This window comes from Heloderma suspectum, chromosome 1 (genome assembly GCF_057233095.1).
Source record: "Heloderma suspectum isolate Gila_16-S chromosome 1, 16-S_ref, whole genome shotgun sequence".
Classification (NCBI taxonomy): Eukaryota; Metazoa; Chordata; class Lepidosauria; order Squamata; family Helodermatidae; genus Heloderma; species Heloderma suspectum.
The window spans coordinates 52,997,295-53,015,262 of record NC_139458.1 but is presented as its reverse complement, the minus strand read 5'-3'; the positions used below and the strand labels follow the sequence as shown (position 1 = coordinate 53,015,262).

Below are 17,968 nucleotides of genomic sequence, written 5' to 3'. Positions count from 1 at the left end.
GCTTGTCATTCCCTACTCACAGTTGTTTACAGGTTCTTTAGATAACATCGTGCCCCAACAGTTTCACTTCTGTTTTTAAACAGCACTTTTGGCCAGTTTTTTTAGACCAGGGAAAATGCAGTATTATTTAAAGAAAGTGGAAGAAAACACTATTTCCACTTATGTCACTGAACTATTCTGCTATACTACAGTGCCACTTAGAGGTTCTATAGTGGAAAAGCAGCAAAAGAAACACACTTCGTGTAGTGCTCAGATCTCAATTCTGTTACAAAACCGGAAGTAGATACAGCGGATTAACAGCCTTGTGTAGAAAAGCTCTATTTCCCTCTATTTCCAAACAGATAACACATTTTAATCAATACAGTGTGGCTTCTGTAGTCCCTGCCCTTTCCAAAGACAGCTGAAACTTGGGGTGGCAATCATTTCAGGAGAAGCTTCTTACTCTATGTAAGACTACTGCAATGTGCTCTATGTCTGACTATACTTGAAGAGCATCTGAAAACTTCAATTAGCACAAAATGTGGCAGCTAGGCCGCTAACCAATACATAGTATCATGACCACGTTACTGTAACACTGAAAGATCTGCACTGGTTTCCAATTGTTTTCCAGGCTCAATTCATGGTGTTGGTGTTATCCTTTAAAGCTCTAAACAGCTTATGACCTGGCTATCCAAAGGACTGCCTATCGCTGTAAAAATCTGTTCTGTTCTGTTATTAAGATAAGTGGGAGAGGCCCTTTTAAAGGCACCCTCACTTGCTGAGGCCCATTTGTCAGACACGCGGGAAAGCAACATTACAGTGCACAAATAGTGAATATCGCTATTGGGTAGTATAGTAATAACCAACCAACAAGCATTAAAAAAAAAAAAAACAATTCTGCTGGTACCATTATTATTGGGCAATTATAGTATTAATTTTTGTAATTTTGTACTTCCCAGAGCCCAAGCAGGTGTGAAGCATTTGTCTTGTGGTTTGGGTTTGAATCCCGATCCTAAGATTCTTGGGAATTTAATTTCTACTGAAATCATTGGAACAGAATTTCAAACAAGTAATGTATTCCAGGTATTCAAAAGAGGAAGCCAGTATGCTCTTAATGAATAAAAATAATACTAATTTAGCTTCTTCTCCCCCCCCCCAATAGCTTTTTAGTGCCAACAATTAACATGATAATAGACATAATCTACTTCCAGGAATCCTCTACTTAAGATGTGAGCCTGAGGCGTGCTTAAGAGATATACCAGGGTGACCCAGTTGCTACCAGAAACCCAGACTACTTAGATACCTCTCTGTTAAATTAGCAGACTGTGTGAAGTGGTATCCATGTGGTCCAGACTGGAGCACGGCTAAGGGCTTAAATAGACATTACTTTAAATGTGTGTCTAACAACTATGTCTTGTTTTCATTTTTACTCTAGAGTAGGTTTTGGATGTCAAGATCCAGCACTGAGAATTGTATGATAAATTCCCTTTTGCACCAATAATTCCAGATCTAGAAAACAATGCACCTGTGTATCTCCCTTGGAGTAAGGTTCAGAATGTTTATGGGTGCTACAGGCCCGCTATCATCCCTTTACTCTGCTGGAAAAATAAGGGTTTTTTTGTGAGCTCTACCAAATCCAGAGTTATTCTCCCTGATTTGGACCTCTTGTTTTCCACCACCATCTTGCTGCAGAACACCTCTTGCATCATTAATATAATCCCCCTCTAAAATGACTGTATATCATGAGAAGTATCCCAGAGTCCATGAAGCTCAGTGAACCATTGTATTACTTATTCAAAGCACATTGAAAGGTTTTCTCCTTGTAGCATACATCTGCAAGATAAAGTAGAGCTTTATTTGTTTAAAACGTATGTGGTAACTTTAAGGATTTATCTCATGTTCTTTGGAAAAGGTGGAAATCCACAAAAAGAAAGCAGGGGTGGGGAATATGATCCTTCAACAACTAGAGACAAATGCAGTAATAATGGTAATATAATAGGTAAATGCAATAACTTGAAAAGTGATATAACATTTCATGCAGTTTTTCTTTCCTGTTGGCTGATTATGTACATTTCAACAGAAGACCTCTCACTTTATATGACAAGCAAAAATATACTTTCTGTGCTTGTCACAAAATCTCCACTGAAGGAGCCAAACTCTAGAAATACTTCCAATCCCAAACTCATTTAACCAAGAAATCTATAATCCAGATGGCCAGGATTTCTTGTTAGTGCACTCTTCCAATTTGCTTTTTGGTAACAACATACAAATCAACTACACAGATTGATACCTGGGTGGCCAAATTCGTAGGCCCTATGAGATACATGCTGTGCAAATTCTCCTCCATAAACAAAAAAGCTGGGATGCAGACCAATAAGAGTGGCAGTCGCACTTATGCACGAGGTTTAAAAGCTCCCCCCTCCAGTGGAAGCTTCCTGATAAGTCCCCACCCACAGTCCGAAATGTATGAGGGAACACTGTTAGAAGGAATGTTTGCTCCTCCCTAATGTATGAGTGGAAGCATTTTCCACTAGTGCACAGATCATTTGGATCTTACCCAATGTATCTCCTCTCCGGTTTTCCTAACTCCATGTGTCTTTGCTCCATTATCTTGCCCAGTGTGAGCTGAGAAGAAGGAGGAATGCATCATAGGAACTGAAAAGCTCACTTCTACTGAGTCTCTTTACTCCCCCTACAAAATCAAAAGTGAATCCAGAAAGAAGCCCCCACATCCCAATGGTATACTCTTACTTACCAATGCTGGTGACAGTGAAACATTTCCTAGCAATTTCTTGTATTGTTCAAAGGTGAAAAACTGGAAAGTAAATATAGCAAAATGTAAAACTCAAGAATGGAGTAGAGATTTTATCACAGAAAGCTGTTTACCTTTATTAGTATAACAAAAGACAAAGAAAGAATGATTTGATCTGGTTATACGTTGTTGAGCATTTAGTGCTGCACACATGGCTTTGGTTAAACTTGAATCAAGCAAATTTTGTTCTCAGACCACTTAAAAAACATTTATTAGAAATATACAGAATATACAAAAAAAATAGATGTCTATACAGATATGATACAAGTACTCAATCCAATTTATGGCAGCTCCACATCCTTATACCAGAAAAAAAATAATGACACTTTCCAACTTTCTTTAAAAAATCAAACAACCAGCTGTCATGAGTACAGTTTTTTGTTCCAACGACAGATTCCTCCTTGTTGTTGTTCAGTCATTAAGTTGTGTCCGACTCTTCGTGACCCCATGGACCATAGCACACCAGGCCTTCCTGTCCTCCGCTCTCTCCTGGAGTGTGCTCAAGTTCATATTCATTGCATCGGTGATGCTATCTAGCCATCTCATCTTCTGCCGTCCCCTTCTCCTTTTGCCGTCAATCTTTCCCAGCATCAGGGTCTTTTCCAGTGACTTTTCTCTTCGCATTTAGTGGCCAAAATATTTGAGCTTCAGCTTCAGTATCTGTCCTTCCAATGAGCACTCAGGGTTGATTTCCTTGAGGATTGACTGATTTGACCTCCTTGCAGTCCAGGCGACTCGTAAGAGTCTTCTCCAGCATCACAGTTTGAACGCATCAGTTCTTCGGCACTCAGCCTTCCTTATAGTCCAGCTCTCACAGCCATACGTTGCTACTGGGCAAACCATAGCTTTGATTATACAAATCTTTGTCGGCAAGGTGATGTCTCTGCTTCTTACTATGCTTTCTAGGTTTGCCATAGCTTTCCTCCCAAGGAGCAAGCGTCTTTTAATTTCATGGCTACAGTCACCGTCTGCGGTGATCTTGGAGCCCAAGAAAATAAAATCTGTCACTGCTTCCAAATGTAAAATGCTTCCCTCCTTTCTATTTTTACCATGTTGTATCAACAAAATGTCTTAGTAAAATCCACTGATGCTGAGGTCAGCAATACAGTATTGTATCACTATTTTAGCAGATGACAAAACAATAAAAATCACTACAGGCTTTTGTGCAGGGATAATTCTTTTTAAATATCCCAAGAGTACCATTATTGAATCAAGCAGAATATTAAACTTAAATAATTCATTTATCCTTAACACTATTGGTTTCCAAAATAAACAACAGAGGTGCGTGAGTGGAAGGGATGATCACATAAGGGAACTTTCCTGCCCACTCCTACATACTGCAAGCCCTTGAGACCCACCCAAAAGACTTCCTGTGGGATGTGGTGTGGGGAGCTGTAATTGGAGGAAAGAATTGGCAAAAATTGGGCAGAGGCACTGAGCACGGCCTGAGCTTGTCAAAATTTTGCACTGATTTTCAATTGCATTAACATTTGTTGATTGACTCATTATGAACCTTCAAGTATATATACCCATTCCTACCCAAGGATCTCTATGTGGTGGGTGACCACAAGGCCACCATTATTTCTATGACAGTGGCAGCTATTTCTGATACATCACCACTGCACATATTACAAAAGCACCTCTCCATGTTCCCATGTGGATGTACCAGTCCATACCATCAGCGCTTCCAGGCCATGCTGGCCGGGTCATGAGCCTGCTAGAAGCCTCACACAGTTCTAGAGGTGATTCCACAGGGGGACACTGGATATATAACCTGGCTGAAATCTCTTTCCTATGCAATGCTGACCAGAAAGTAGGGGTATATTTTGTGAATATTTTTGTCCCCAATGAAAGATGCCTTATATGCTTTGTCATCTAAGCCAGGGGTTGGCAGAAGGTAGATCTGAATCAACTGGTAGATGTCTGGGTGATTCAGAGCTTGTGATGCCTCACTCATGGTACTTTGCAGGTGGTTTACATGATGTTGTCATCCCGCAGGACCTGTCCTGTGCTTTGCAACCAGTGTAGAATTTCCTTTTCTAATGAGGAAAGTCTAGTATTTCCCTTAATGGTGGCATGAAACTCTGGTGCATTTGTGCAATTCTACTATACCACAGTGCCATCTAGTGGTTGTGTAATGGAACATATAGAAAGTCAGAGAAAGAAAAACTCTGGAAAGAAACACATGTAAAGGACCCGATCTTAAGCCCACAAAGAATCCAGAAACAGAAGCTTCAGTAAAGTGGTGGCTTAAAAGCCTCAAGTAGAAAAGCCCTTGTGTAGAAAAGATTGGCAAGGATTTCTGGATTCCTATCAGCAGCTACAAGATGACTCCTGTCCCGCTGCCCTAAATTATGTTGCTGACATGAAAAAAGCTTGGGGTAACCAGGGGTGGATTTTTGTGTGGAAGGACTGTGAGCTCAATTCAGTTCTGGTACTCAAAACAAATTCCTGGGCTCAGAATTCTTTAATTCTAATGGTGTGTCTTTTGTACCAAGCTCCAGTTGGTGGATCTCAGGGTTCTAGCGAAAAAGGCAAAATAGATCCCTGCAAGCCTGAAATCTGCCCAACTCAGGTCTAAGTGGTACCTCCTACACCCCATGCCCAGTCTCCAGTCCTGTTCACTGGCTGCAGGCATCCTTGGTTTGAGAACACCCAGCCAGTTTGGTTCTAGGTAAAGCCACCTGTCACAACCTGAGTCTGGCCCTGACAATAAGCTCTGTCCTACTAAGCCACAGCTCCTTCTGTGATAGCCAACTTTCCACATGTTGTTTCACTGCTTTATATATGGGGATTGGACATCATTTTATATTGCAGCTGTATTTTCCTAGATGGGTGGTGGAAATAGACCTTTCTGTGATCCCATCACCTATAAAGCAGAATCCCTGATCCTGATACCAAAAGAGGTTTGGGGAAACAGTTGCCTGCTAGCATCCTGTAGGATGCTTCACCCTGTTGAATTTTGCAGCTCCCTGTTGTTTCTCAACACTGCTCTCTCTCTCTCTCTCTCTCTCTCTCTCTCTCTCTCTCTCTGGCCATTACATTTGCTGCCAGTACTATTTTTGCAGAGATCTGGCAATATAAAAATACTGTGCACACATATAAAATTTCAGATAAAGGCATCACAGAGTGGGTGATAATGCTCGGCAGAGGGCAGCATGGCTAGACACTGGAGTCAAACGTTTTGATCCAAAGAAGATGACATACTGAAGGAGCTGGAAGGAGTCATGCGAAATTTGCTCCACCAGCAGCAACAGCCAACACCTTCTTGGAAAGTCTGCCTCAGACCTTGAGAATGGCAGCTTTTTGTGCAGTTCACCTTTTCAGCGTGTTGGAACTTAATGCTATTTTATAACGTGCATAACACTTGTTACATTTCTTTTAAACCATAGAGTCTCCGTTTGTTCCAGCCATTTAACAGTTTCAACAGATTATGCCCTTGGAGATGGTCCTCTTTTCAGATTGTCTTCTATAAATACTGTGTTTCTGCCTTATTTTTCTTCCAATGTTTAACTCTCCTTTGAAAATAAGTCCACAGGGCCATGGGGGTATGTTCGTGTCTGTTTAAATGGAGTTGCAGATGCAGTATGCATATTCAGTATGTTTTAGAGAGAGGGTGGAATGGGATATTTGGTTGTTCCTGCAACATGGCTGAATTAGAGAGAGAGAGAGAGAGAGAGCATGTGCATGTATGTGCCTCTTAAGAAGCTCCAAAGCTTGGGGCACCCTAACTGGCCCATCAGGTGGGATGGGTACCTCTACGGCAGCAGCTTTCAACTGGCATCATCCTTTTCCTTGAGCCATTCTTACACCCATGTTATACCCAGCAGATGGGCTGAGGCACTAGAATTTCAGCCCAGGAGAGATGCTGGGTGCAGCACTTCTTGGGTTATTCTATGTTCAGTATCAAATCGCTGGAAGCTGTTCATTGAATTAAGTTGCAGCCTGCTTTCACCAAGCTCAGTGTGTTGCTCCTGATTTTTCTCCTTGTTCCCCACTGTGGGGGATAGTAGTTGTTTATATATAACCAATATTCTGTCTGGTTGTGTTTCCTGGGATCAGTTTCATTTGCTGCAGCCCAATGATGTGGACAAGACGCTTGAATCAGTCCATCCCACCACATGTAAGCTTGACCCTTGCCCATCTTGGCTAATACGATCTAGTAGGAATGGATTGGCTGGGTGGGTCCAGGGGGTGGTAAATGCTTTGCTTGTCAGGGGGTGGTGCCTGCCACCTTGAAAGCGGCTGTAGTGTGCCCTCTCCTGAAAAGGACCTCCCTGGACCCAGAGGTGTGTAAGAACTATTGCCCCATCTCTAATATCCTCTTTGGGGCAAGGTGCTTGAGCGTGTGAAGGCTAGGCAGCTTCAGACACTCCTGGAGGAAACTGATTATCTGGACCCAGTTCAGTCTGGTTTCAGGTCAGGGTACAGTACTGAAATGGCCTTGGTTGCTCTGAATGATAACCTACTCTGGGGGAAAGACAGGGGGAGTGCTACCCTGTTGATCTTCCTGGATCTTTCAGCAGCTTTTGACACCATTGATCATGGTGTCTTACTGGATCGGCTCTGTGGGATGGGACTTGGAAGCATGGTGCTATAGTGGTTCCACTCCTACCTCCAGTGAGTGGTATTGAGGGATTCCGGTTCTACCCCCATGGCTATTAAGCTGTGGGGTGCCACAGGGTTCTATTCTATCCCCAATGCTGTTCAACATCAATATGAAGCCATTGGGTGAAGTCATTAGGAGTTTGGGGGTGGGATGTCACCAGTTCGCTGACGATACTCAGCTCTGTTTCTCCTTCTTGTCGGAGTCAGCTGAGGTAGTGAAGGTGCTGGACCAGTGCCTGGAGGCTGTAATGGTCTGGCCAATAAACTGAAGCTGAATCCTGATAAGAGAGAAACTCTGCGGATTGGTGGTTCCTAAGTCCGGGAACTGAGTAAGTGACCTGTCCTGGACGGGGTTGCACTCCCCCTGAAGGAGCAGGTGCCTAGTTTGGGAGTATTCCTAGATCCTTCCCTGTCACTGGAGCCCCAGGTGGACTCCGTGGCCCAGAGTACTTGGGGCCAGCTTCGGCTGATCTGCCAGCTACGGCCTTTCCTGGACAGGGATAACCTAGCCACAGTAGTACATGTGCTTGTAACTTCCTGGTTAGACCACTGCAATGCACTTTACATGGGGCTGCCCTTGAAGATGACTCAGAAGTTGCAGCTTGTGCAAAATGCAGCAGCTAGACTGTTGACTGGAACATCTTATAAAAAAATATAACACCAGTTTTAAAGGGATTACACTGGCTAGCAATACGCTTCCAGTTGTAATGCAAGGTTTTGGTGATGACATTTAAAGCCCTAAGTGGCTTGGGGCCTCGATATTTGAGGGAGCGCCTCTCCCTATATATGCCTGCCTGAGGACTGAGATCTATTGGAGGGGCCCTCCTCTGCATCCCACCAGTGCGAGAGATACGCTATGGTAGGATGTGGGAGAGGGCCTTCTCTGTTGTGGTACCCCGGTTGTGGAATGCCCTCTCCTTGGAGGCCTTATTGGTGCAGACATTGGTCTCATTTCGGTGTCAAGTACAAACATGGCTTTTTACCAAATCCTTTGAGTGCTAAATGCATTCCCTAAAGTAGCACACTGTTTTAACTGTTTTATTGTTTTAGATTTTAATTGGTATTAGCTTGTTTAATGGTTTAATATGTTTTTAGCTGTTTAAATTATTTATCGTTCTATACTGTTTAAATTGATTTTATCTGTATGCCACCCTAAGATCTTAATGATATAGGGTGGGATACAAATGTTATAAATAAATAAATACATACATACATACATACATAAATAGGATTGTTGTAACTTATTGTAAGCAGCCTGGCAACCTTTGGGTGGCATATAAAAGTTATAAAATAAATGTAAATGAATAAATAATGATAATTACAGCTTGAATTCAGCAAGCTTAGATCTGTCCCAGACTGCCACTGGAAATTCTTTTTTCCACAAAATGTCCCATTTTCAGATTTTTCTAGGAATCAGAGTATCTTGGACTACCTGTGAAGCAAAATTCAGCCTTCTGTTTGTAGTGGAAGTAACATAACAATGTTGATATTTCCATGAGTGAGTGAATGAGGCCCAAACACCATTCTATATATAATGACCTGTTGTATAAACATTTGCTAATGAATGAGGTACAACTATTATGAAACCTGTCAGCTTAGACTGCTGACTACATGGTATTTTTTCCCGTTTTTATAGTATCAAAATATCTCATGAATATTGTCAATCACAACTTGATTAATTAGTTCACTGAATAAAATATAGGACTCACTGTGATAGTAACTGTGCTACTTAGACATTCTTAAGATTAATTAATTCGGACAATAAACCTTAACAGCACAATCTGATACATGTCTATGCAAAAGTAAGTCCCACTTAGTTCAGTGGGGCTTACTCCCATGTAAGTGGGTATAGGATTGCTCTGTAAACCACCTAAGGTAAATAATCAAAGGGATTATGCAAAAAATGAGTGGGTTGAGGACTACAGCCTCAAGTAATATAAAACCTAAATGGCAGAATAAGTATCAAAACAGATCTTTATATTGCACATCAAACTAACACATGCAACATGTTCCTTTTCAGTGTCACACCTAACTTTTTCATGGAATTTTAGGTATTTCTTAATGTTTTCCATGCCCTCCATGTACCTAGCAATCTTTTGTTCTTAAAAATTTGCCTTCAAAATTCCAATTGCTTCCTAAAGCCATAAACAGAACTAGTAACTCTGTTTCATATTATGTGGACAGGTCTGAAGCTGAACAAAAGCAAAGTGAATACCAGTAACCTCCAAATGTTCAATTGGACAAATCAACTGAGTATGAATTAGTTTGTCAGAAAATCTAGCCATATTTGTTCCCTTGTTCACTTTATTTAAGAGCTCAAAATAACTTTATTATGATAGAGTAAAGCAATTTTTAAAGTTCTTTTTGTTATGTTAAAAAATAACTTTCCTCACAAAATCCAAGGGAAAATGCTTGAAAAGTATATGTCTTCATGTAGCTAATATCCAGTGCTGTCCATCTGGCAAAGATACATGTAAATCTAAGTTCCACAGAGGGGAAAAAGTACTTACCATATGTCTCAATAACATTAAGGTAAAAAATCTGGGAACACATGCAAAATATGTATTTGCCCAACAAGATCATCTGTTAACCATTGTACTGGCACTGTTCATGTCTTTTCTTCAAGTCCAGACTAAATCAGGGCTATAAAGTTTGGCTTTTCATCCTTCAGAATTACCAGCTTTCTTTCAGAAAGGGCGGGGGGGAAAGAAAGACAGAAAGAGGCACAAATGGACAGACAAAGGATCTGAACTCTTCAAAGTGAAATTGTCTTTGACACATGGCGTCCAAGTGACATATTACCTTAATTATAGTGGCTTTATTTTTACATGCAAATGGATTTACCAAAGGAATAGACAATTATATTTTTCTTCTCAACAGGAACTCTGCCTTGTTTGTTTATCCGAGTGATCTTTTATCAGCACAGCAGTTTTATAATTCAAGGCAGCCTTTCTCTGCAAGTTTCCAAGATGTGAATGGCAGGTACAGATGCAGCTGTGTAAAATTACCACAATAGAACTTGAATTGTAGTATTGAATTTGGATTCCAAAAGGCATGTGGTATATTCGCTACCGCCACCCCAAAATGAGAAATTAGGTGATCAGAAGACATCACTTTCACTTATCTGCATAACTTGCTCCTGGTAAATTGGGGAAATCAAACATTTCCTAATGAATAAGTCACAATTTAGCACTGAAAAAAAGTTTATGAAAAGTTCTCTGAAGCAAGTTCTCCACGTTCAATTCCAAACTTAAAGTAATCATTAGGTGTTTTAACAGTGTGCATGTGTGTGTATAATTAGATGCATGTAATTATAAGATCTGCATCTTTATCCAAATCAACCACTCCATTTCCCCCCCTCTCTTTTCAGTCTAAGTTTAGCAAGCAGTCCCACAATTCTATCGGAAATGCCAACTGAGTTCAACATATTAGAAAGGAAGATGGAGCTAGGCTAGATGGATCCAGGAAAACAGACAGTGTGTCATGTGCTCAGAGTTCCACACTCAACCTCGTGGGATCTAAAGCAGACCAAGCACTTTATCTGATATTCCAGATGGGGCAATCATCCCCTCCATTTCCAATTCAACTCTTCCCATGCTTGCAGAGCTATAGCCAAAATGGCACCACCCACACACAAGATGGAGGTGCCAGCAGACTTTTGGGGGTGGGAATCCCAAGGTTTAGCTGTCCCAAGGCCTAAGTGCCATAGCAAAAAATGCACATACCAGAGACAGCTGGGGAGGGACACTGTGATAGTTGTTTCTATGCAAATGCTAGAAACCTCTGAGCCAAAAATGGGAGAGTTGGAGTGCTTGGTTTTAAAATGGAAGAGTTGGAGTGCCTGGATATATTGGGCATTATAGAAACCTGGTGGAACAGAGAGTACCAGTGGGATATGGTCATCTCTGGATGTAAAATCTATAGGAAGGACAGGGAAGGGTTACTGGGGGAGGACTTTCTCTGTAGGTCAAAGAGGGCATAGTGTCTGTTGAGCAGACTAGAACACCTAAAAGGGGACACTTCCACAGAAGCACTGTGGGGGACAATACCAGGTCCCAAAACTAATTTAGTGCTAGGAACATGCTATCATCCCCCAGACCAGAGTGCACAGGGTGACCTTGATATAGAAAACAAAATCAAGAGGCCTCCAAACGAAGAAGTGTTGTAATAATGGGTGACTTCAATTATCCCCTCATTGACTGGATAAATGCATATTCCAGCCATGACAAAGAGGTTAAATTTCTCGATGCCCTAAACGATTATGCCCTTGAACAGTTGGTCATGGAACTGACCAGAGGGGAGATGACCCTGGATTTAATCCTAAATGGTGTCACCCATGACTTAGTACAAGATGTAAACGTTGTTAAACCAGTTGGAAACAGTGACCACAGTGCTATCAGATTTAACATATATATTTGAGTGGAAAATTGCCCAGGAAGTCCAACACAGTCACATTTGACTTCAAAAGAGGAAACTTCTCTAAAATGAGGGAACTGGTGAAAAGGACATTAAAAGGGGGGATCAAGAGGGTTAAATCCCTTCAAAATGCTTGGAGGCTACTCCAAAGCACAATAATAGAAGCTCAGCGAAACTGTATACTACAGGTTAGGAAAGGTAGCACTAAGTCCAAGAGATCGCCGGCATGGTTAATGAGCAGTGTTAAGGGAGCTATTAGACAAAAAAGAGAGCTTCCTTCAGAAAATGGAAGTCTTGCCCAAGTGACAAAAAGGAGCACAAGCTTGCACAAAGTTAATGCAATAAGAGACAATAAGAGATGCAAAATAGCATTTTGAAGAGCATGTCACTAACAATATCAAGGCCAACAATAAAGAATTCTGATTAAATATATCAGAAGCAGGAAATCAGCTAGGAGGCAGTTGGACTGTTGGATGACAATGGAGTTAAAGGAGTACTAAAGGAGGACAAGGAGATTGCAGAGAAGCTGAATGAATTCTTCTTCCCAGTCTTCATTGCAGAAGATACCTGTGCCTGAACTGATGTTTTCAGGAAGGGAGTCTGAGGAACTGAGGCAAATAGTGATGACAAAAGATGAAGTTCTCAACCTTATTGACAAATTGAAAGTAAATAAATCACCAGGTCCAGATGGCATCCATCCTAGAGTTCTCAAAGAACTCAAATATGAAATTGCTGATCTTCTGACCAAAATATGCAACATATCCCTAAGATCAGCCTCTGTACCAGAGGACTGGAAGATGGATAATGTAACACCAATTTTTAAAAAGGGATCCAGGGGAATCCGGGAAACTACAGTCTGGGTAGCTTAATATCTGTTCCAGGTAAATCGGTTGAAAACAGTATTAAAGATAAAATTAGTAAGCATATAGAAGGACAAGCCCTTCTGAAAAAGAATCAACGTGGATTTCGCAAAGGTAAGTCCTGTCTCATTAACCTTTTGGAGTTCTTTGAGACTATCATTAAAAATGTAGACAGGAGTGATTTTTTTCTGTAGGCATTGTTTACTTGGATTAGCGTTGCCCTTATTTTCGCCGTAGTCTACGTAAATCTTTACGTAGACTACAGCGACCAAATAAGGAATGGGAATGGCGGCTCCCTATGGGGGCCGCCATTATCCGTACGCGCTTTTTTTTTTTTTAAAGTCACCCGTGATAGGCTACGTGACGATTGACGTAGCCTATCACAGCTGACTTTGCAAATCTAGCCGTGATAGGCTACGTTAATCGTCACGTAGCCTATCAGGGGGCGTTTTTTTTTTTATTTTATTGCAATGGCGGCGGCGGCAGCCGGTCGATAGACCGGCTGCCGCTCCCGCCCCGCTCGAACACCTGCCGAACCGCCGGCCGGACCCTCCGCTGGGAGGGACATTCGGCGAAGGTAAGTCCCGTCCTGGGGGGGGGGTGCGGGGGGCAGGGGGGTGCGGAGGATTTCTCCCCGAAACTTGTTCGGGGGGCCGAACACGTTGGTGCTCGGTCCCCCGAAGTTTTGGGGAGAAATTCTCCGCCATCCCTATAAAAAAGTCAGATTCCATGTTAGGCATAATTAGAAAAGGAATTGAGAATAAAACTGCCAATATCATACTGCCATTATACAAACCTATGGTGTAACCACACTTAGAATACTGTGTACAGTTCAGGTCACCACACCTAAAAAAAGACATTGTAGAGCTGGAAAAAGTGCAGAAAAGGGCAACTAAAACGATCAAGGGCACTTAGAGGGAAGAGCATTCCCCTATGAGGGAAGGTTACAATGATTAGGCTCATTCAGCTTGGAAAAAATGGAGGGTAAGGGGAGATGTGATAGAGGTGTAAAAAATTATGCATGATGTGGAAAATGTGGATGCGGAGACATTTTTCTCCCTCTCTCATAATACTTGAACCCAGGGTCAACCCATGAAGCTGCTTGGTGGAAGATTCCGGACAGAAAAAAGGAAGTACTTCTTCACAGAGCACATAGTTAAACAATGGAATTCGCTGCAAGATGTAGGGCTTCTCCACACCAGGCTTTTTATCCCGCAACTTTACTGGGGCTTCTGGATTCTTTGCGGGATTAAGATTGGCTCCTTCACACACACTTCCTCTTTCCCTCCTCAGGGATTGTCTTTATCTGCAAATTTTATATGTTTCATTATGCAGCCACTAGATGGTGCTGCTGTTATAGCACAACTCCCTCTTTACAAATTCAAATCGTGTTTTTTTAATAGTTCATTATCTCCATTTCGTATAAAGCTGTGGAAATGGTCGGAAAGCACAGGAGAGGTGTTGGAGGTTGATGACATCATGTAAAGGACCCGCAAACCTCCATGAGTCACCAATCTTGATTGCAGGATAAAAGCCACATGTAGAAAAGCCCGTAGTGATGGCCACCAATTTGGATGCCTTTAAAAGGGGGTTATACAAATTCCTGTAGGAGAGGGCTATCAATGGCTACTATTCCTGATGGCTATGTGCTATCAGGGGCAGTATGCCTATGTACACCAGCTGCTAGGGAATATGGGTGAGAGGGTGCTGTTGCACATGTATTCTGCATGTGGGTTCCCAGTCGACAGCTGGTTGGCCACTATGTGAACAGAATGCTGGACTGGATGGACCCTTGGTCTGATCCAGTATGGCTCAAAACATCTTTAGGAAAAAACCCTAAGTGATAGACACCACGAAAACAGTCCCATCAGTACTTAATGGCACAAAATGTTAACTGACTAAGTGAAAGTGAATGGAACTGAGTGGCTAGAAAAGGAGGAGGGAAAAAGACACACATTTATATAAAAGGGGTAGAATGAACTACCTCATTGTCTGGATAGGTTATTTCCTGATATACCTTTACCTTTTAAAATATCCTCAGTGATGGAAGTGAAAATTATCCATATACATCCATGGAGAAATCAAAGATTTAATGTAGCTGGGATTGGGGACACTTGTGTTCACCTCCCACCATAAAAAAATACCCCAGTTGGAAAAACAAAGCAAAATGGAGAACCACACCCCCTATATATACACAAAACATTCCAGTGAGTACTGAGCATCCTTAGTGTGTACAGAATGCTGAAATTACAATTGGAGAGAGAGACAAGGAGAACTGGGAGTGGGGAGATGGAATGGAGTGTCTGGAATCCTAAACAGAAACACTCCAAACACAACAGTTTTCTGAAGATGAATCCTAATCATGAATCCATCCAGGAAATTTTACAGTCTCCATGTACCATGTCCCTGAGTCAATGCACAGGCATTTTCTAATTTATATTGATTGCTGTTTTAATATGTTTTGCTAGGAGCCATTTTGCAGAGGGAAAGCAGATTATAAATATTTTACATAATGAAAAAATAACTGCCCTCCCTAGTGTTGACTGAACAAAGAGCTATTGTGAATAGTTTAGACATAACAATAGATCAATGTAGGCAATGTGTGAATAAAACATGTTGTATCTGAAATAGGCAGGGCCCTCCAGTGGGGAAGAAGTGGGCGGGGGGTGGGGGAGTGGCTGGCATAATCCCTCCTCCCCCAATTCAGTTGTTGGGGAATTGGGAGGGCTTTAGAACTGACAGAACTCTCCCCCGTTCTGACCGGTATTGCTGTCAGAGTACTGTCAGTGGAACAGCAAAGGAAGTGGAGGTTTCCATGCCTGCAATGAGTAGAACAGCAAGGGCAGGTGGAGAGGGAGATCCTTTAGATTCTATCACCCCTGGGACACCCTCCCGGGGACCACAGGATTGCGGCCTTAATCCAACAGAATTTTCACAGTGCTATTTGAAAAACAAGAAGAATCTGTTTCTAAAATAACATAAGCTCTTTATTTATTATATGAGTATAGCTATTATTACTATTATTGTTACTACTACTACTACTGTTTTTGTTAAGTGTTATTAGCATACATAGCAATTTACATAACAGCATAAACCAAAAAAAGGGTTCCCTCCCCTCCTTACAAACGAAATTTCCACAGTGTGTGTGGAGTAGAAGACAACAAAGAAAGGGGAGAGGGGGAGAAGGATTAGGGTTCACAGGAGGAGGAGAAGGCCCCTCCTGGATGAAACCAAGGGTCTTCCTAGCCCATCATTTAGGGCTTCTTAGTCTTCATTTTGGCTTGTCATGAGAACAAAGGTTTTAAGGTCAGTTGGTTCTAATTCTGTAGGCAAAGACATCAGTTATCTTATATATTATTTGGCAGAGCAATTCTAACTGGGGGAGGGGAAAGTGAAGGGGCAAAAGCTCAACACTTCCAAATCCTGGCTGGCTCATGCTGGCCAAAATGGGAGCCATAGAGCCTTTTGTTCCTTCCTCGTTCCAGCAGTTCTTTATTTTTAAAATATTTGGGAAATGCACCACACCATCTCCAGACTGCTATAGTTGAGTGGACAGATCCTGGGGCCTTTCAGGGGAACAGGAACAGAAGAAGATCCGTTCTGGATCAGACCAAGGGTCCATCCAGAACAGCATTCTGTTCACACAGTGGCCAACCAGCTGCCCATGGGAAACCCACAAGCAGGACAAGAGTGCAATAGCACCCTCCCACCCATGTTCTCCAGCAACTGGTGTACATAGGCATACTGCCCCTGATACTGGAGGTAGCATAGAGCCATCAGGGCTAGGGATGTATGAAAGGGACTTACCTTGTCCCGCAGCTTGCTTCGCGGTGGGGGGGAGGTGCTTCACTTCTCCCCCCAAAGTTCAGGTGAAGGGGGGGAGGTGCCCCACCTCGCCCGGCCGAAATTCAGGCCGGGGAGAAGCACCCCGTCTCCCCGGCCGCAAAAGAAAAAGTGAAAAAAAACAAACAAAAAACCCCGTGATAGGCTATGTAACGATTAATGTAGCCTATCACGGCTAGATTTCCAAAGTCAGCCGTGATAGGCTACGTTAATCGTCACGTAGCCTATCACGGGTGACTTTGTGGGAAAAAAAAAAGCGTGTACGCAAATGGCGGCGGCCCATGGGCGCCGCCATTTGCGTTCCTTATTTTGGCACGTCTAGTCTACATAAAGATTTACGTAGACTACAGCGAAAATAAGGGAACGCTATTTGCGTTGCCCTTATTTTCGCCGTAGTCTACGTAAATCTTTACGTAGACTAGACGTGCCAAAATAAGGAATGCAAATGGCGGCGCCCATGGGCCACCGCCATTTGCGTACGCGTTTTTTTTTTTCCCAAAGTCACCCGTGATAGGCTACGTGACGATTTACGTAGCCTATCACGGCTGACTTTGGAAATCTAGCCGTGATAGGCTATGTAAATCGTCACACAGCCTATCATGGGTGTGTGTTTTTTGTTTTTTTTTTTACTTTTCTATTTTGTAATGGCGGCGGCGGCAGCCGGTCGGGAGACCGGCCGCCGCCCCCACCCCCGACGAACCGCTGCTGCACCGCCGCCGGGACCCACTGCCGAGAGGGACATTCGGCCACGGTAAGTCCCATCCCGGGGGGGCGGGGGGCCGGCGGAGAATTTCCCCAACACTTTCGGGGGGCTGAATGCCTCGGCGCTCGGCCTCCTGAAGATTCGTGGAGAAATTCTCCGCCATCCCTAATCAGGGCTAGTAGCCATTGATAGCCTTCTCCTCCAGGAATTTGTCCAATCCCTCTTTTAAAGCCAACCAATTTGGCGGCCATCACTTTGGATTGAGCAGCTCCAAGGATGCCTCCAACCTGCGCTTGCCCCACACCCAGAAAACCCCATTTTGGGGCCTACTCATGCGGAAAATGGGGCTTTGGGGTGAGCAATTTCTCCTGGCACCAGAGCTATTCCCTGCTAGTGGGGAGGCACCTTCCTCCCATCCTATCACACATACCCCACCATCAGCGGATATTGGTGTTCATATTGCTCTGTTACATATTCTATACAGCAGCATTCCCCAAACTGGTGCCCTCCAGATGTTGTGCAGTACAACTCCCATCAATCCCATCCAGCATGGCCAGTTGTCAGGAATCCTGGGAGCTGTAGTCCCACACAGGGCATCAGGTTGGGGAAGGCTGTTCTACAGCAAGAGTTAGCTGTATTAACGCCTAAGGGTTCTACCCATCAAGGAGGCCTAAAAATTACTTTACATAAAATAAATAAAAATAAAATAAACTGTATTCGTGGCATTCAGCTTTTCCCGCTTCTCCC

General features: G+C 42.8%; 1 protein-coding gene across 4 annotated transcripts in view; it reads right to left on the bottom strand.

The window, feature by feature from the left end:
* SLC25A21 (solute carrier family 25 member 21) overlaps positions 1 to 17,968 on the bottom strand; it is a 438,251-nt gene that overhangs the window by 24,933 nt on the left and 395,350 nt on the right. For all 4 annotated transcript variants that reach the window (XM_084843384.1, XM_084843391.1, XM_084843370.1 and 1 more), the window contains one exon: positions 2,735 to 2,794. In XM_084843384.1, coding sequence (XP_084699510.1) covers positions 2,735 to 2,794 — 60 coding nt within the window. The remainder of the gene's footprint in view (positions 1 to 2,734; positions 2,795 to 17,968) is intronic.